The sequence below is a fragment of the Camellia sinensis genome, chromosome 1, assembly GCF_055761805.1.
Source record: "Camellia sinensis isolate YWXY chromosome 1, ASM5576180v1, whole genome shotgun sequence".
Classification (NCBI taxonomy): Eukaryota; Viridiplantae; Streptophyta; class Magnoliopsida; order Ericales; family Theaceae; genus Camellia; species Camellia sinensis.
The window spans coordinates 136,201,635-136,222,329 of NC_138961.1; the positions used below are offsets into that span (position 1 = coordinate 136,201,635).

Sequence of the window (20,695 nt, forward strand, 5' to 3'; positions counted from 1 at the left end):
TAACTAAACGTTAAGAATGGTTAGCTGACATCACCAAAATATAAATTGATAGACGATATTGCCCATGTTAAAATCCCTTTAATAGATCAATAAAATTTACAAAAAAATTACGTTAGATGGAAAAAAAAATTAAGTTTTTTAAACCATGTTTGATTTGTTAATTAGAAAAAAAAATCAGAATTTAAAAATAAAATAAAAACTAATTTAATAAAAATAAATATTAAAAAATATATTTAATTTGTAAAAATTATTTCTAACCACTCAAAAGATAAAATTATTTAAAAATAAAATTATTTTTTATTTTTTATTTCTTAACCAAATTAATCTTTAATTTTTTTAAAAAAAATTTAATTTTTTTTTCTAAAAATCAAATCAAACATATTTTAAAATTTTTTTGACAAGTCATTTCTTATGATTTTAACTTATTTAATTATTTGTTAATTTTAAGATACTTTCACCATCTGACACTACAATATATAAGAGTTTTAAAGACCAATTTTTTTAATTTATAAAAGTGAGAATTTTGTTGTAAAAGACATTTAGGGACTAATTTCAATCGTCGTGAGGATAGTTGCTAAAAGGTTATCCTCAAAAGTAAAAAAATAAGGCTTTTAGCAATAAAATTTTGAAAATATCAATAATAAATAGATTTTTAGGGACAAGATAATTTGGTTTCAAAATGGTTTATTTTTTGAGACAAAAAATTTGATACCAAAAAGATAATAATTAATCACTAATATTCTATTTTCGTTACTAAAAATATAATAATGACACTTTTCACAACAAAAATATTTGATTCCCTAAAAATAATTTTGTCCCTAAATTTTGGTCTCTAAAACCTTAATTTTTTTGTAGTGTGATAAGTGTTTTTTATTTTAATTTTGCATTTCATAACTTATTTAAAAATGATAATTTAGTTAAACCTTATGGGGAATCTATAATTTAGCTAAATCTCAGGAGAAATCTGTAATTTAGCTAAACCCCAAAGGGGTGTAGGTAATTTGCCTTTATTTGTCAAAAAGGTATTTTAGTAAATTTATGATATTCGTTAACGGTGTTAATTGCGATGGGACGGAAACATTTTTTGAAACCTCATGGGAGAATCTGTAATTTCGTTAAATCTCAAGAGAGGTATAGGTAATTTGCCCAAAATAAAAACAACCACCCATTACATGATCATCATCCAATACATAATAAAAATTAATTTGGTAAAAAAAATAAATAAATGTGTAAAAGATTTATTAATTTTACATAATTTTATTTTTGGTGGGTAAAAATAATTTTAAAAAATTTAAAATTATTTTTTTGACATTTATTTTTGTCAAATTAATTTATATTTTGTTAAATTGACGACTTTCCCATTGAAATTAAGCACTGCTATCTTCAATTATCTTTATTTGGAACAAAATTCAAAATTTATGATTAAATATATCACAATTGAAAAGTCGAATATCAAAGTAACATAAGTCTCAAACTATAGAAACTATTATTGTAATTTGCCTAATTTTTATTGAACTAAATAAAAGTCCATTCCTAATAATTTGATTTGTTTAATATGTTAGATTAGAGTATCTTCAACGGTAATAGACATTTTACCTATCTAAACATTATCATAAAATACACATTTTATTTTATCTATCAACTGTTTCATGTTTCTATTTCAACCATACTATTTATTTTAGCTATTTATCCAAATACTATTAATTTTATAAAATGTCACATCAACAACAAAGATCGAGAAAAATGATAAATGATTAAATACATTTTATCTAGCCTTGAAAACTGACTAGCTACATGCAGCTAGGGAAGGTGAGTTGAACAAAAATGTCTAATTATATATCTAATGTATTAGAGTTAAAAAAATAAGTCATATTAGACATTTTAATTAACAAACATTATATGAGCTATTTTAAGAAGATGTTCATAATCAATTTTTTGGTTAAAAACTGATTATAATCAATTTTTTGTGAGAGAAAAAAAAGTGAATTATAACCCACTTCTCAAAAGACCCCTATATCTAGTAAAGTGAAGATGGTTTAGAACTAAAATAAAAATAAAAATAAAAATGTTAGATTATTGTATACAGGTTCACTAAGAGCATCTCCAATCCATCCTTCAAAACTTCAAATATGAAGGATCCTTCCTAATTTTGAGCTCCAACCCATCCTTCATTTCTTCCTCCCAAATGAAAGAAGATGAATTAATCCTTCAAATATGAAGGGAGGATGAAAAAAATGAAGGAGATTCTAAAATACTATCCACTCTATATTTTTTATTATATTCGAAATAACTTTTAATGAGTAAATTTAATTTTTATAAAATTGATATCAATAAAAAGTATGAAATCATACCTTTAAAATGAGTATAATATTAAATATATTTTATAAAAATTTTAAAATTAAATATTTATTAATGAATAAAAATTACTTTTTAATTGAAATTTAAACGAAGAAAATAAAAATTTATGATTAGAGTTTATATGAATAATGACCTTCTCTATATTTATTTATTTATTTTTGGATAAAAAATATTATTTTCATTCTAATAGACGGTGTGGTAGGAGATGCTCTAATGGCTGGAGCCTGCCCCTGCGTCGAATTTTCACACCCAGCCCAATCATCTCATTCCCCCACTTTCTCTCACTTTTCACTTTCACTCTCTCTTTCTCCGTTCCTCTGTAGTCGACGCTTCAATTTTCACTCTACAGTCCTCGTTTTTGAATTGATATTTGATATTCTCCCTATTCCCTTTAAAACCCTCCAAATCTCTACACCATCGGTCCTAATCCACAACCACAGGTACACTAATTCCCATGTTCATTCATTGTTTCCTCGCTTTCCCTCTGGGTTTGCGTCTCGATTCTCATCCTCCTTTTTCTTGCTCACAACTCTCTTCTTTCTAGGGTTTTTTTGTTCTAGTATTTGTATCCCCCCCAATTTTTTTTTTTAGGGTTTTGCGTTGGAGAACGAAATTAGAGCAAGTTTCCGGAATTTTGATCCAATGGAAGCCGCGGCCGGTGTTGCCGCCGCACGCGGTGTTTCTCTTCCGATGCCTTCTTCTCAGCCTTCCCGCAAAGAGTGGCGCGTTGTTTCCGAGCATGTGGTTCGAATTGCTGGTAGCGAGGTGCATAGTGACATTGTTTTGCTTCAATTCAAAAAGATAGGGTTTATGAATCTCTTTTTGATTTGTCAAATTTTGAATGTGAAACTTGTCGACCTAGGATTTGGAGCGTTCGAAGTTAGGGCAATCTGATGAGAGAACTATATATGAGGTAATGGATGTGTTCTTAGGAGTTTGGTTTTTTGTGGTTCGAATCAGTGGAAATGAAGGTGATTTTCTGTTTTGTTAAGGTGCAGCAGGGAAGAGAGCCGGCTGATGTTGACTTCTGTTCGATTACCATTGATGGAAGTTCGGACAATAATATAATGCAGCAGCGGCTTCACAGTGTTGCGAGCCAACGAGAGGAGCTGCAACAGATGGAGATTGAGCTTCGAGCTCAAATCATTGTGGGATCGGAGATCATGGAAATGCAGAGCAGCTTTGATGCTCAGATTAAAGAGCACACCAATGCCAATGTCAAGCTTCAGGTTTGTATTGTCGCTTTTCAGAGAGTGTGTTTGTGTTTGTATATTATGTCCATTTATGAATTTAATTGTGGCTTTTTATCACTGTATATAATTTTTTCCTGTTGTGAAGGAGGAACTACATGAAATGGAAAAAACTATACATGAGATAGAGAGGAAGATGGAAGAGAAAGATAGAGAGCTACATGCAATTAAATTAGACAATGAAGCGGTTCGTAAGCATTTTTTTGCTATAATTGTATATTGGTATGTCATTGTAGCATGTGTTGATTCACATGTTGAATGCAATAATTTTTCTCTATTTTGGTAGGCATGGGCTAAGGAAGATCTCCTTAGAGAACAAAACAAGGAATTGCAGACCTTTCGGTATGTGTTTCGGTCCCAAAGATTGCTACTTTAAATGTAGTCTGTTCAAGTATTGAGATCTTACATTTGGTCATTTGAAGGGTGATGCAGAGTATAAGAAGCTCAATGCAGAGTAAATTCAAAGAAGTTGTGATATTTGGAAATTGACACGATTTCAAAGAAAAAAAGTGATAGGAACCATTCATAATTATGTTTCTAGTATTATTGGAGTCTTATTTTATGATTAGTTTATATTTTCTAGGATTTTTGTATCAAGGGTATTATGGTAAATTTTATATTTGCTGACATGGGTTGTGGGGGGTTGTTTATAGGTCATCTTGTGGGTTAAGTTTCTAATGTAGTTTTAAAATAATTTTAGAAGTTAAAGATATTTTAGTAGTTTTTTTTTTTGGTTAGAATAATACCTAGGGACATGAAAAAATATCATGAAATACTTCATGAAAATTTTTCATTCTTTGATTAGTGTAGTGTTTTATTGTATGTGTAATTTAACAGAGGAGAATCTTTTGTGATCATCTTCATGATATTTTTTTCATGATCCCTAACATTACTCGGTTGGTTATAGTTGATTTAGGAAGTCTCAAGGTTTTATATAAAGTCATGTAATGATTATAATTGATAGATTTGATATTTTAAAAATTTTTGAGAGCTTTGAAGCTGCTTTGGGTTTGTGTGATGCAACCCTAACCTTAGGTGTGATGCCCATGGAATCTAGGTGTGATGCCTAGACATATCTTCTTCTCTTCTTTCTTCTTTTTTGTTTCAATTTAGTGTTTCCGGATTATTATTCACAGCTCTTTAAAAGTATACTTTTCAATCTCAAAACTCGTTCCAATCACCTCCAAATCAACCATAATCCCTTTCCCTACCTATTAGCCTTCAATTTAACCCTTGAAACCCTAAATTACTCACCGTTTAGGCCTTCAAATCAAACAACCTTTGTTTTCAAAATCTAGCGCTGTCACTGCTTGTTTTGCATCAACTGAATCAATAAAAATAAATAGGCTCCATTACATTATAGCAGTCGAGAAATTTTCCTAAAAATAAGAAAAAATGCATATTGACTTTTATATCAAAAAATGTGTCTTAAAAGTAGTAAGAACATAAACTTAAATTATAATGAAAAGAAGTGAAAGTATTGTGAAAATAGAATGCACCATGTAAGTATAAACATTGTACAATAGAAAGTTTGGTAGTAAAAATTTTATATTTCATAAAAAAATAGGTATAGAAGAAGAGTTTGTAACATAGCACTTGCACTTTACAATAGTAGCACAGAAAATAGAAGGCAACAAATTGTAAGCTAGGAAGGACAAATACGATAGGACAAAACTTTATAAAAGTAGGATATGGGTATGGATATGATACGTTTGTAAAAAAGTTATTTTTAAACTGTTAGTAGTGAGTTACACATAAGCTCAAGAATGTTAAGAAATCACATTGTAATTTTATAATGCAAAATACTAGTATTTAAGAATTAGGTCTTAATTTAAGTCATTAGCTAGTGTATTTATTAAATTTCAATAGGTATTACAAATATTTTATTTTAATATCAAGTCCAATATATTTATATTACAATAGCAGAATAATTGACATGAACTTGTCCATGTACTTTTCCTTTTTACACTAGTAAAAATGTTGTATGCTAGTTTACTGGCTTATTTATTTATAGATATTTATTTTTACCTTTGTTATATTTGTTTGTTAATCCTTACTTTCTATGTAGTTATATGGAACGTGCATGATACAATAAGATATGCCAATTTGACAAATTTTATTACTTTTAACTCAATATGTTCTTATTATCAAAGAACTAAGCAAAGTATTGGGAAAATATTATTTTATTTATCCTCACAATTAAGGTATATCATAATACTATGCAGGAAATGTTACAATTCTAATTTTGTAAAACAAGTAATACTTGACTTGGAGTGTATGATGTTTCAAATATTAGTATCCAATACTTCAAAATTAATGAAAAATTAAGTAGTATTCGATACTTTTAAGTAGTATATAGGAGTATCGGTATCCAATGCGGAAAGTATCCATGCCTCATAGATTTTTAGCAATGCTTATGTCAAAATAGATTGAAAACTTAAGAAGAGAAATAAATATAAAAAGAAGATATGCTTGTATTTCATAAAGCAGTTTGTATTAGTTGCTTACAAAAGTGGCTATAAATAAAGCAAAAATAAATTAAAAAAATAAAGTGACAGCTTGTTGAATGAGAGCTCTCTGATAAAAAAAAAAAAGAAAAAAAAAGAAGAGCAGATTGAGAAAAAGGAAAAGGGTTCTGTGAGAGAGAGAGAGAGAGAGAGATGCTCAAATTGTAGTGATTTTTATTCAACTTTATAGTTTTTTTAAATTATGATGATACAATATAACCTTTTTTAAAAAAATTGTTTGGACTGCGTAAAATTGGTATTTAGGCCACAAACATTTAAAAAAAAACCATATACAAGGCAAAACAAGGCTTAAAAATAGGAGCGGGGAGAATTGGACCAAAACTGAGATTCCATGATCCAACCATAGTTATCAATCGAGAATTGTATTCCGAATCAAAATCCTAATTTTTTAAACGTGAATTGAATGGAATTGAGAATGGCAAAGATTCAGTACAAACTATGAAAGATGATGTTACGATTGTACATATATGAAATAAATCGATTTTGGCATATGTTATAAAAGAGTTCTCATGTCATCTAATTGGGAAGACATTAGCTTCATATCAAGAGATGTGGGTCCAAATCACACCAACTAAATAATTATTCGACAACCATATATTCTCTCTTGACATTAAAAAAAATGGGCGTAGGAGTCGTATAAGTATAATACGATATGAGAGAATTAAGTGAAATCTTTAGTTTTAAAACCCAAAATACTTTAGAAGGGGTTTATGGTTATTGTTTTTTAAAAAAAGGTTATGGAGTTGTGTTTGACTAACTTGATCAATGTGATATTCAAGCATATTTCATTTGTAGAAGTTATGTAAGCATCTTTAGATGTGTTTTTTTTTTTTTTTTTTGGGAGGGAAAAAATGAGGGAAAAAAAAGAGGTAAGATCATGTTGGGTTTGACAGGATCTAATTGGATCCTATTTAAAACTCCGTGATAACTAAAATAACAATAAATCATGCATAAGCATTGGTCATTTTCATACTAAACAGTTTTAAAAGTTGTATTTTGTAATTTATCGAAAAAAAAAAGTTCTATCATGTCATTTTCACTAAAAAATTAAGTAAAAAAAGGTCGAAATCTGTTGGATACAATGATTTCAAGCATTGTATGAATCGTGAGAAGTGAATCGAATCACGAATTGATTGTGAATTGTGCGATTCATTATAGATTCAATCCCACAATAGATTCATCCATAGATTCGTCTCGATTTTTGAAAAATTGCGAATTGAATCCTGAATGAAATCTCGAATTGTAGGATTATGATAACAGAGGATCCAATTATTAGGATTGAAAGATGGTACATGCAAGGGATTTTCTACATGATCCCATGTCAATTTTGTTCAAATGGATCATAAGATCCGGATCAGGATTTTAACTACTATGTGATGTATATTTGTGTTTGCACTCAAAATATTTTAACAGTTAGTATGAATTAAATAAATAAATTTATTCCATATGAGATGAAATGGCCTAACATTCTGTGTTTTTGCCTTCTTGCCATCCTAATATAGTAAAATACATGCAGCAACTATGGTTCATTGTTACACGGACTCTTCAAAATAGATCAAATGCCCGTGTCGGACACCCGACACTCGGACAAGGGTATGAGATATGTGTCGGATATTTTTCAACGGATATTTCTTATATAATTGTATATAACACAATTATTATATGTGCATATTATTGTATAATTACTATAAATGTCATTTTGACACTATAAGTTACATATAGTACCATTTTATCTCAAATATTAGATTAAAAATATACAAATATGATATTTTTTTTCCGAGTCCGCGTACCCTTAAATTTAAGATTTAATGAGTCCGATCTGTAGATACATACCCGCACCTGACACCTGTACCAGAGTCCATGTAACATTCATTGTCATCATTTATAAATCTTGAAGACTTGTATCAGTTAGGGATTGTTTTGCGGGTTTGGGTTTTGTGGATGTAATATAATGGGGTACATCTGGTTTTTGCAGGAGAGAGCGTGATAACTGTGATGCTGAAAGAGCTCAACATCTTCAGCAAATACATGAAATTCAAGAACATATGCAGGAGAAAGAGAGGCAGTTCCTTGAGTTGCAGGAACAGGTTTGTTAAGTTCTATGTTCCATTCCATTTGTTTATTTAATGATATAATGAAATGGAAGCTACATTTTGTAGTATCTTAAACAGGTTTTGGTAATTTGTTATGTTTTTACATTTTAATCATGTGTTATTGAAAATTCACTTAGGCAGTATGAAAAGGATGTGGGTCGTTTGGAATAGACGTTTTATGACATTTATACGTTGAATTTGGCATGCTTCTAGATTTCCCTCTGATGTGCTTGTTGCTGCAGAAGCATTGACTCTATTGCCAACAATATTTTCTTGTTGGGGGCCAATTTAATTATTTTGTCATCCCATTGGATTTTTTGGCATGCATTTGGAGGTACATTGTCTAATATTGTCTTTATCTTTCAGCATAGGGTTGCTCAGGAAACCATCCTTTTTAAAGATGAACAGTTGAGGGAAGCTCAAGCTTGGATTACACGTGTCCAGGAGATGGATGTGTTGCAATCAACTACAACTCACTCCCTGCAAGCTGAATTGCGAGAGCGAACAGAGCAATATAACCAGCTTTGGCTTGGTTGTCAGCGACAGGTTGTTTACCTGCAAAAATAATCTCTAAAGTTGACTGTGGACTTTAATTGCTTTACTGAATTGTGCATTGTTTTAAAATTTATTTGCGTAAATGAATGGAAGCTTGGCTATATGCCAGTCAATGTGGTCCATTTCTGTTTGGCAGTCACCTTTCTACTTAAAGTCAAATTTCTTGTTGTTTCTCAGTTGATTTGTTAGCTTCATCGGTGAGAGATTTATTTTGATTTGTATGTGTTATCTCTGTTAGTTTGCTGAGATGGAGAGGCTTCATTTGCATACAGTACAACAACTCCAGGTTGAACAGGCTGATGCAAGAGAAAAGAGTGGAACTTATCCCAATGAATCACTTGTATCCCAAACAAATTCAAAAGATGCTTCTCAATTTGGACAGAATGATGGAAACCAACTGGATGTTAATGGAATTGTCACACCAAGTGCAAATTCTGGGGTCCTTCCAAATGGAAATGTAGAAAATGTTTCATCTTTTGTCTCAACTAGCAATGCTTCAACTCAGGTAGAATACTTTGTTTTTCATTGTTTCTTCCCCCGCCCTCCCTTTTCTTTGAAATTATCTTGCAAGTGGAAGTGCACGTTATGATAAACAATTTATGTAGTAAAACATTTTATGTACTTTTTTTTTTTTCATGTAGTGATCCATGTGCAACAGTCTTGAGTAATATATTGTGTTGAATCTTAGGTTCTTATTATGTGAGCACTGAGAGGCCGAATCTGCAGTTACCTAAACAAATTTTCTTTTTAAGTTGCACAAATTTCCATTCAGTTCTAACATTCTCTTAGGTAGTGAAACATAGAATGACAACTCCTAATTTTCCGTGTGTTTGTATATGGGGGCAAAAGAATTGTATGTGTTTTCATGAACAGGGTGAGGATTGTCAATGTTGATAATTTGTAAGCACATGTCTCAGGAATGACTTGTACGAACACGAGAAATGGATATGAGTCATGACAACTTTGAAAGAATCATGACACGACACGACAACAAATTACTATACATATTTTTATATATACATAATAATAACTTTTTCATTTCTTATGTTTTACATTTATATTTTATTAGATCAAGCTAGTGCGAATTTTTTTCCACACTCTATAATCCATGTACTTGAAAGGTTGAATGATCAAAAATTATAATTTTAATCTTACAGAGATTAAAGTAGGAGGAATTAATATATATTGATTCACACTGTTTTGATTTTAATCATTGACTAAGTTATTTTTTTTAACATACAATGTGTTTTCTGAATTATTGTGATGGACATGTGTATTGCCTAATTGTCTGATGCATGTTTGGTTTTAATATGTTTTTAAAAGTAATTTGACAATTTGGATGCATGTTCCATGAGTAAGGGCATTTCAACACAGACACAGTATTTACTTAGAATCGGCCATGCTTCTTAGCACGTGGTCATCATGTTTCTATATGTGAAGGCCACCAAATGCTGGTGACAATTGACATCCTACCTGTAATTTCTTTAAGTGGTTTTGTTTATTAATGAGTATCAATTCTAGAGCTATAGAAAAAATTTCAGGCCTGTAAAGCATTGATCTTCGTATCTAGTAATTCTTTAATGCATTGATCTTGATCTCCCGTAAGCATGACTTTGAATTAGTCAATAAAGCTGTTATATTTTAAATCTACGACGTAGCCCTATTACATAGGAAAATTATGCATGGATGTGGATTCCCATTTCTACAGACTTGTGTGTTGGGAGGGAGGGAGGGAGGGAGCAGTGTTTTTAAAGGCTCAAGGCGCTGAAGGTCTCTCGGGGCCTAGGCGCAAGGCGAAACGCGGGCTTTATTGAAGTAAGGCGCACAGTCTTTATAAAAAATAGAAAAATTAATATAGACTAATCATTCATAGTACTAAGATAATTTTTTTAAAAATAAAAAGTAATCAAGATTCAAGATTCAAGATTCAAGACAAAATATAGAATAATTCTCAAAACTATGAAAGTGCATATTACATAACATTCCAATTTTCAAAGATCAAATAATCTACATTCAATAAAATAAAAATAAAAACATAAACAACATCCAAAACATAAATATTCAAAAAAGATCAATAGCATATTTACAAATAATTAATTATTTGTAATTTTTTTTCCCTAACAGATAAAGAAACAAAAAAAAGAATCAATAGCATATTACAAATAATTAATTATTTGTGAATAATTAATTATTTGTAATTTTTTTTCCCTAACAGATAAATTATTCTCTTACATATTACAAATAATTTTTTTTTTCAATAGCATATTGCAGATAATTTTTTTTCCCTAATTTTTGTATTTTTTTCCCTAATTTTATAATTTCAGAGACTCAACTCAAATAATTGAAAAAAAAAGAAAAAAAAAAAGAAGCAAACCAGAGTTGAAGTCCAAGTCTGAAGAAGGAGTGAGAGGAAGAGTCGAAGTTGAAGTCGAAGACCAAAAAAAAAAAAAAAAAAAAAAAAAAAAACAGAACTGAAAGTTGAAGCAGAACTGAGAGTCAAAGAAGGAGAAGGGGAGAGAGAGTCGAAGTCGAACAGACCTGCGAAGTCGAAGTCCCAAGTCGCAGTCGAAGTCCAGCTCTAGCAGTCGAAGTCGAAGTCGATTGCGAGGCGAAAGAGGAAGAGACAACTTCGATTAGGGTTCATCTGAGTCGTATTTGGCTCATATGGTACATGAGTTGTAATCCTCTGTGATTACGAGCCTTGTGAGAGCCTTGTAATCCTCCGTTAGATCAGATCTATCTCTTAAACAATCAGTCGCGCCTAGGCGAGAGCCTTGCACCTCTCTCGTCTGGTTCAAGTCGCTGCTAAGGCGCGCGACTTACTAACAGCGCCTCGCTTGGTACCTGTTCAGTCGCACTACCTGCGCCTCGCCTCGCCTCGCCTCGCCTCGCCTCGCCTCGCCTCGCCTCGCCTTGCGCCTAGGCGCGCTTTTCACAACACTGGGAGGGAGGCAATATGAAAAAACCTTAAAAACAAGGTTGAGATGTGCCGAGAATACACTAATAAAATATAATTATACATCAAAATCAATTATATTTTTTTTGGACAAATGCTTTAAGAATTCTGAGTGTTGTACTTAAAATAAGTAGGCTTTGAGTGAGGGCCAGGCTCGATTTAGGGTGCAGTCGAGTAAAACTAGGTTTTGTGTGAGGGTGAAAGCTCTATCACGATTAAGCTTGAGTACAACAGGATTGATTGAAGTTTGATTAATTGAGGTTGACATGTTTGTGCCAGGCGGAGGGTGGGGTTGAATAGTTCAAATTGTTTAACTTATTACCTTGTAATAGTCAGTTCATTTTGATTAGCCAATTCTAAAACATATGGATTAATCATATGACATCCACACAATATCCTTTTAAGAAGCTTTGGACATGGACACACAATACAACACGAATACACCAGTATGATCATTTTCAAAAATAACATGATAGAACATGCGGGATAGTTTTAATATTTATTATATATGTCATATATATATGAATATATTATTTAAATATAGTAAAAAATGTAACATATCACATCCCTATAAATCTACATTTTTAAAATTAATGTATCCTAAGTTATTTTGTTTAAACTTATAATTAATTTTATGTGTATCTAAATAATAGACATGTGTGTCCTTCAATTGTTTGAAGCGTGTTCATGTCTAATTTAAAAAACGAAAAACCGTAATAGGACACGTTTGGATGAGTATTTGACATGTGTCGGAAGTGTCCGATGAGTGTAGGTATCCAACATGAACACAACAGGGGCACACTGCCTAATTAGAAGTGCTCGTACTTCTTACAATACCATAGTTATGAAATAATAACATGAACAATACGATATACGTTGACAACACCGGGACAACAGTCCCTGCAAGAAAAAATGACAGGCACCCTTGTCACGAGAGACAGTCCACTAATTCAAGAGTTAATATAAAGAAAGATAAGTAAAAGACTTATAACCCAACCCTGGATGTGCTTAGCTCTTCACTCATTGAATTCGCAAGCTCAATCGCCACTTGCAAGTGCACGTGTCTGCCTTTTCTTGTTTAGATCTCCACTTTTGGCAACTCTATTGCATTTGACTAGTTGGAAATAATAACCAAGGCACAGTAAATCTGATTTACAGGGCTATACCCATGTTGTTTTTAGAAAATCAATCAGAGAAGTTTTTGCAAATGAGTTTGGTCTTCTTTTTTGATATATGTAGACTAGGTCTCATAGGTATTTAAGGTCTCCAGAGAGGTTAGGGCAGCTTATGAAATATTCTATATCTACAATTGGGAAAAAAAAGGAGCCTTTTTTTTATATATAGTTTTTTCCAAACCAGGTCATGCACAGATTCCAAAATCTGCCAGCGTGCTCAAGCGCACCTTAGTAGACTTCAATGATGCTGAAACATCGTCACCTGCTCATGCTCACTTCGAACGAGCTTCAAACACTTGAGCAGGCTTGGAATTGTACCCTCAATATATCCAAATGCTCCAAAATTTATCTGAATACCCCAATTTTGAAGCCATTAAGTACCCAACACATGAAGCTCTGAAAGGTGGGCAAACCAAAGTCATTTTATGCACCAAGAATGTGTCCTAAACTAATGATGTCTAGCAATAAATAGTATTATTGCAGCTTGGATAAGGCTTCATTAGACTTGAGTAAATTGTCTGACCGACAGGTTATTAAGAGAAATTTTCAATATTTTATTATATTTTTTCTTCTTTTGCAATCTTTAAAAAAATAACACCATTATAAATAGTATGAAATCATTACTGTGTTTCTAAAGGTTTCTACTTGCACGTTGGACCCATGAAATTAATTTCATTACCTCATTTGTAAAGTAATTTGTTAGATTGACAACACGAGCCTTGTGATTGAATTAGTCAAACCTTGTGTGAATGATATAGAGAAATATTACTGGGACATCAAACTGGTTATGTGATTTTAAGTTCAGATTTTTGCTAGAGAGAGATCATGAACTAGAGAAATGCGCTTCCGGTGGAAGATTTAAAAAAATCCCGACTAAAGTTAAATTAATTATGTGGAGTATAATAGGGTACTTTTGGTATTTCTGTGGACCTGCAGTGACAACACAATCTTTTGTGGTGGGACCATGGTTGGGGATATTTAACAATGGATTCTTCCTTTATACTCGAAATATCACAAGTAGGGTTATGACCAACTACATGGTGATTATTTCTATACTGCTGACTGAGTATAAACAATGGATTGCTCAGTGGTGTTCATTTCATGTTATATGTCTTTTGCTGGTGACATTGTCAGACTGGATGCAGTCAGAGTGGGGTTAACTCTGAGTTCTCTGTTTGGGTGTTCAATTAGCAATGGAAGGTCTTAAGAAAATAAGGAGAAGTCCATCTATATTCTATATAATGTCTGATAATTGAACCAGGAAAGCAGGATTAGCAAGGGAAAACATTTACAGCTGTGTTATGCATGACTTAAAATCTCTGGCTTGTTCTGGTTTGCAACTTGTGGGAAGTCAACTTTCATGATCTTGGACTAGTGCCCATGTTGGGAGGGAAGAACAATACCCCGAGAACAGTAACTTTGCAGATTTTAGGTTCTTGACTAGTTATTGATGTATAATTAAGCAAGGGATCGTTTAGGCTTGACCAGTGGAATGCTAAGGGTGAAAGAGAAGTATTTAAACCTGGTTCTAGGTTTTTCAAGGTTTAAAGTCACTGAAATTTGTGGTGCAAAAGAAGAAAAGACTGCACATCACACCTAATGTTTGATTGCATCACACAATCTGAAAGCAAGTTGGAAAAATCTAAAAATTCTCTGAACATTTATTGACTTAGAGCCATTACATTGCTTTATATAAACTTTGGAGATTGACTTCACCGAATAGGATTAGAATTCCTAAATAGGAAACTAAACTTTTTTTTTTACTTGTAAAACCTATCTAAGAGCAAACAAGATCCACAAATAAAATCCAATTAAATAACTTAATTTGCAAGATGGAGCAGACCATACATATTCAGGAAATTCTGAAATTACCAAAATACCCCATCGTATAAGTAAAAATTATCAAAATACCCCCAAGTAAAAACTTTATAAAACATAACTAAAACTCTTTACATTATACTAGACTTAAAACTAGACACAAGAAGACTCTTCTTGATACTAGAATTCAATTATGGGAGTCCCACGCGGGCCCCTACTTAAAACTACTGAGCTTCCAAATTTTGCTACCTTTTTATATTTACTTATTTTTAGCACCATCATAGGGCGTGGAACTTGTCTTACAATTTGGGAAAGTTTTCATCCATGCAGATTCATGCTTTCTGGGCCTTCTTATATTGTAGTTGTAGGGCCAATGTGTTCATTTTTTATTTTTATTTGTATTTTTTGTGATCTATTAGATTTTTTTGTTTGGGCTAGGCCTTTCTTCCTATCATGGTGAATTTCTATAGTTACCTACAGACAAACAGTAAATTAAATTTATGTACATTCTTATGATAATTGTAACTTTTTATTTTTTTATTTTTTTATTTTAACTTAACAAAAAAACTTTTAGGCCAATCATGTTCATGGTGTTCCAATTGCTCCGTCATCCCTACTTGGGATGCCTACCTACCTTCCACATGGACAGGTGACTGCTCTGCATCCATTTATTATGCATCAACAGGGAGTTCCCCACTCTCTGCCATCGCATGTTACTCAATCTCATGTTGGTCATTTTCATTCGGTGCCCCCACTTTCTCCATCCCTTCAACATTGGCAGAACCAGCAGGTACAAGCAAGTGGAAACATTTTTTTTCCTCATTGGTCATGTAACCCATGGAATTGTAGTTTTGAGTATACTCTCTCTTTTTCTGCAGGCTTCATCACAGGATTCACAGGTGCCAACTCACAACCAATATCCTCCATCACAAACTGATCAGAACTTGTTGAGATCAGATACCAATTTTGACCATGAAGTTTCTGTAAATGGGCAAGCCATTCATTCAGACTATTTGGATGTTTGTGTCAGCCAAGAAATGGAGCCTGATGCTGTGATCCCATCATCAGCTGAGGAAGGACAGGTTGCGTACACTAAATGTTATTCCTTAGAATGATGCATTACCAATGTTTTATTTCATATGCTCTTTCTTATTGATCCATCAAAACTCTTTTCAGGTTCTTGAGCAGGTTGATAAAAGCTACCTGGTAGCCCCACAACCGGAGCAGAGCTTGCAACATATTTCTTCCCAATTTCATGATGCTTTAAGACTTGACCCTCTTCCACAAAATAACGAGACCAAGGTTTGTCTTTTATTTATTTAAATATTGGGTGACCAAGGTTCGTCATTGTCTGTGCACTAGTTCTGTTTGCTTGGGATCATCGCAGTTCTGTCTTAAATGGCTAGGAAATTGTCAGATACTCAGCTAAGTCTTGAATTTCAACTGACACAGGATAGGACACTTACTGCTTTGACTAAGCATGGACTGGAGGGTCAAGGGTTCAATACCGAACAATCAAGTTCTCCCGCCAATGCACCGTCATCTGAAACTCCAATCAATCACGTGAATTTCAGTGAAATCTCAATGAAAGCCACTGGTGCCGTTTCATCTGAAGCATCTGTCTCATCTGGGCTGAAAAATACACATACAGGAGGAAAGGCTTCAGAGATTGCTCTTCTTGATGAAAGATCATTGTTGGCTTGCATTGTTCGCACGTTACCACCTAGATCTGGTGGTAGAATCAGGATTAGCTCAACTGTTAGTGCAAATTAATTCTGTCTGTAGTGACTTTTAGCTTTCCACATTTGGGCTCATTGATTATTTTATTTTCTATGTCAATCACAGCTTCCAAACAGGCTTGGCAAAATGCTTGCACCTCTACATTGGCATGATTACAAGAAGAAGTACGGAAAGCTTGATGATTTTGTGGCTGGTCATCCTAAAGTAAAGCTCTATGATCTCTTCAGCTTATTTTCTCTACATTTCCTTTATGATTGATGACAGATGTATATTATAGTGAGAGAACCTCGTTTTTCCATTTCAGTTATTTATAATTGAAGGGGACTATATACAACTTCGAGAGGGTGCACAAGAAATTATAGCTGCTACAGCAGCTGTTGCAAAAGTTGTAGCAGCAGCAGCAGCTAAAACAGCATCTTCTCCTCACTCATTGTTGTTGCCATCTGTTGCTGTTACTCCCATGGCGCAATCTCACCGACTGAAGAGGGCGCCATCCATTGATTCCAATTCTGTGAAGTCTGAGAAGACCATTTTTAAGGAGTACGTAGATAATTCTTCACAGCTCCCAGTTCCGAATCATCATTCTAATGGTGTTTGTCTAAATGCTGGAGGTATCTCAAATATTAAAATTTTGAGCAAACCGAAATATTCTCTGGAACTGAATGGCACTGAAAGTAGGCCTGGCCAGTCATCTGGACTTACGACAGTTGGAAATGGAGGAAATCTTCATAGGTCAGGTTTGGCCGGTTCTCTAAGCAAGGGATCAACTCATGGGAGGCCTAGTGTGAATTTTGTAGGGAAGCAGCAGGGCAGGTATTATCTAAGCACTTAGACAGCAGCTACACAGCACTCATCCTATGTTTAAGTTTGTAGGTTTGTAGGTACTATGCCTACTGTCAAGTATAAGACTATGAGTTTTGCTTTATCTATATGACAGGACAACTGCGGTTGCATCAACTTCTAGAAGATAGTAAGTTCTCTCGTTGCTGTATTGTGTTTTATCAAAAAGAATGTGTTCTATGATTTTATTTATTTTTTGGCTAGTGGTAATGACTCAATTAATTAAGGTAGAAGGTCAAATATTTCTTCTAAAGTATTTCGTAAGTAGCACATAAATGAACATGTGACGCGATACGTATATGACATTGACATGCGGAAACGTCGATTTTCAAAAAATGCATGACAATATGCCTGGGACAGGTTTAAAATTTATATTTTTATAAATTTATTATATGTAAAATAGATTAGTAGGTTATTCAGAGGTAATAATACTAATTTAAATTAAAAAGTTATATATTAAACATCAAAATATTATTCACGAAATAATTACAGTCTAATGAATGCAAAACAATTTTAAAATACAGAAATATAAATGTTTTACAACATATTTAGGGTGTATAAGCTGCATTCCAAAGAATATATAGAACATTGCTACTATGAAGAGATTCATCACATAGGTTGTGTTTGGAGGGTTCAAAAAGTTTTGCCAAAGTGTCTTAGCATTATGAATTGTTTTTAATCAAGACAAGTTGAAGCGTTGGACACGCTGTTTAGAAGTGCCTGTAGAGTGTCATGTCTGACACGGGTGTCCGGCACAACACACCTTCTCTATAGAAGTTTTTGTGCTTTTGCTTGTGATGGCTGACGACTCCTTGAAAGACCCATATTTTTGGGAGGTACGGAGTGCTTATATATATGATCACCTTTGAGTAGTAGTTATTAAAGTCATATTACCTTTTTATTCAAAGACTAGTTTGCTGGTTTCCAATGTCTATTCTACTACTGTTTTTGACCCCTTATTAATGAACTTGTGATCCTGTACTCATTAATTTATTGTGTAACAAAGGGTTATTCTACTTTTATGTTTTTTCTGTTATAATTTTTCTTTTCACATAAAAATACTCGTTCTGATTTAAAGTTTTTGTTCTTTTAATCATCACTAGTAATTTTTTCAATTGTTTGGTTTGGCACAGGTTACAATTTGGACATCATATTGATCAAATCAATGTGCAACGGTGTGCAGGTCGGGGATAATGAGGGAGGGAGATTCTTTTAAGTTGGAATCTCTTGTTTTGGTATCTTCTGGTTGGTTCGAATACTTTTGTTGCCCTCCTCCCCTCTGCTCAATTCTTCTCTCTTCTTTTCTGCTAGAAGAATTGCTTATTTCTGCATGATTTTGTATTCTCAAAACTGTACATCCAGCTGCCTGGCGGCTGTGATATTCATATATGCTCAGTTGCATCTGTGCAACAGGCAGCTTCACTTTTTTGTTTGTGGATTCTAAATTATTGGAAAAGATTATTGATTTCGAATTTGGCTGTTTTCTCTTTAATTTTAGCCCAAGTTATGTAACCATCTGATGCTTTGAATGGTTGGTTTGCCTGCTCTCGTGGGTGATGACTGGGTTGAGTATATAAATTAACAAATCTTACAGCTAAATTTAGGGTTAATTACCCGTCAGTCCATTAGAGCATCTCAAATGGACTTTTTACATGAGGCATTAGTTATTATAACTAGCATTACTATATTTTAATCACTCTAACAGGTTAGTTATTAAAATAACTATTTTAACAAAATTATTCGAGGCTAAATACATTTAAAGAGCTTTGGGAGATTCTTTAAAGAGATAAGTAAAATAAAGATAGGTAAAATAAAGAGTAATATAAAAAAAAAAGAAATAGGCAAAGTAAAGAATTATCTTTTTTATATTTTAGTTAGTAAAAAATAAAGAGTATTGTTTGAGTTGTTTAGATGGAGACTTCAAATAAGTTCTATTGATTTTATGAATGAACTAATAATATCTATGTTGTCTTCATTAAATTCTTATCCATCCCAGATTCTCTTCTATTCTCTCTCTCAAAAGTAAGTTCTATTTTTATGAATGAACCAATAACTCGTTCAATATATATGTTGTCTTCGTTAAATTCTTATCCATCTCATATTGTCTTCTAGTCTCTCTCTCTCTGTCACTCGTTCGCTCGCTCTCTCTCCAAAGAGTTTCACACCCATTATTTCCAGCCACTATCACTGCCACTATTGCCGACCACCATTGGCCACCACCATTGTTATTGTCCACTGTCACCATTCATTGGCTACTGCCACTAATCTAACACTCCATCATTTTGGATCCAGTACCATTGTTTACCAACCACCTCTACCATTGCCGATCTAGTTCTAGATTTACACCAATGTAGTTTTAATGGTGAAATCAATTTCAAATAGCTCCAAACAATAGTGTTTTTCCAAATCTTGCCTCTCGTTTCTTCTCTATCTCCTTATTTCTCAAAGCAGATCTATTGCAAATTTAATTAACAATGATAAATTTATTAGTCTACCTTGTTTTGTATATATGTATAGGAGGGGGGATGTATTGCGAGTAAGTCAGTGAATAAGTCAAATTTAATATCTGTAATTTTTTTACATATCACTTAGTGATATTTGTCACTGAATGTTTCTTTGATTTGTGTGTGTGTGTGTGTTGATCTTGTATTGATCTATGACAATGAAGACTGATGTGAACATTTTTTTGGTAAAGATTTTATTTTCCCCTTCATCTATCTATTATCCTCCTCTCTCTCTCTCTCTCTCTCTCTCTCTCACACACACACTCACTCACTCTCTCTGTGTTGTTGCTACTAAATCTGAGTAGGTGGTGGCAGTAGTGATGTGGATTGGATGAACAATATTTTTGTTAGAAAATGGTCAAAAAAATGTCGTCAAAAGTCTCTAAAGATTGGAGGTGGTTATTGGTAGTTAGAGACGGGGGTCGAAGGTGGCTGCCGACAATCATCACCGGAGATCGGAGGTTGTAGTCGGTGACCGAAGGTAATTGCTGGTAGCGATGGGTATTATGGTTGATGTGCTGAATGAGATAAGGTGAGGCGAGGGCATTTTTTGGATATTAATAATTGAAAAAAGAAGTACGACTTATAAGTAAATAAGTTTGGTCAATAGGACTAGCTCATAAGTGTCCCTTAAATTTATTTATGTGGTCTAGTTTTAAATAGTAACATGTCATTACTGACTCGCGTAGAGTATGAAAATTGTTTTTGATATTTGTTATTATGTATAGCATTTTTTCATATTTTATTTTGGGTGTTTCTTGGGCTGCTAAACTGTTGAAAAGTATAATAATGATACAGGTAATCAATCATCTGCTATTGGAATGGAGTTAATAGTTCTATACCCTTTGATAGGGTTGGTAGATTCTACTGAACGTGGA

General features: G+C 33.0%; 1 protein-coding gene across 9 annotated transcripts; it reads left to right on the forward strand.

The window, feature by feature from the left end:
• Nucleotides 1–2,552: 2,552 nt before the first annotated feature.
• Nucleotides 2,553–18,793, forward strand: LOC114317620 (uncharacterized). Of its 9 annotated transcripts, none has more exons than XM_082884893.1 (17): nucleotides 2,553–2,798; nucleotides 2,903–3,123; nucleotides 3,221–3,271; nucleotides 3,351–3,587; nucleotides 3,697–3,795; nucleotides 3,895–3,950; nucleotides 8,112–8,223; nucleotides 8,596–8,775; nucleotides 9,023–9,289; nucleotides 15,308–15,523; nucleotides 15,612–15,815; nucleotides 15,910–16,035; nucleotides 16,186–16,491; nucleotides 16,579–16,677; nucleotides 16,778–17,286; nucleotides 17,411–17,443; nucleotides 18,447–18,793. In XM_082884893.1, coding segments are annotated over exons 2-17 (2,619 nt in total). In that variant the 5' UTR covers nucleotides 2,553–2,798; nucleotides 2,903–3,000; the 3' UTR covers nucleotides 18,448–18,793. The 9 variants fall into 9 exon arrangements, with proteins under 9 accessions (XP_082741019.1, XP_082741033.1, XP_082741024.1 ...); XM_082884907.1 differs by having other exon boundaries at nucleotides 2,561–2,798; nucleotides 3,357–3,587; XM_082884898.1 differs by having other exon boundaries at nucleotides 2,561–2,798; nucleotides 2,950–3,123.
• The last annotated feature ends 1,902 nt before the right edge of the window (nucleotides 18,794–20,695 follow it).

Excerpts from the sequence above, each read along its gene's own strand:
- LOC114317620 (XM_082884893.1), top strand. The coding sequence starts at position 3,001 with ATGGAAGCCGCGGCCGGTGTTGCCGCCGCACGCGGTGTTTCTCTTCCG. Across the intron at positions 3,272-3,350 it reads ATGAGAGAACTATATATGAG|GTGCAGCAGGGAAGAGAGCC; the intron begins GTAATGGATGTG and ends TGTTTTGTTAAG. Across the intron at positions 3,588-3,696 it reads ATGCCAATGTCAAGCTTCAG|GAGGAACTACATGAAATGGA; the intron begins GTTTGTATTGTC and ends CCTGTTGTGAAG.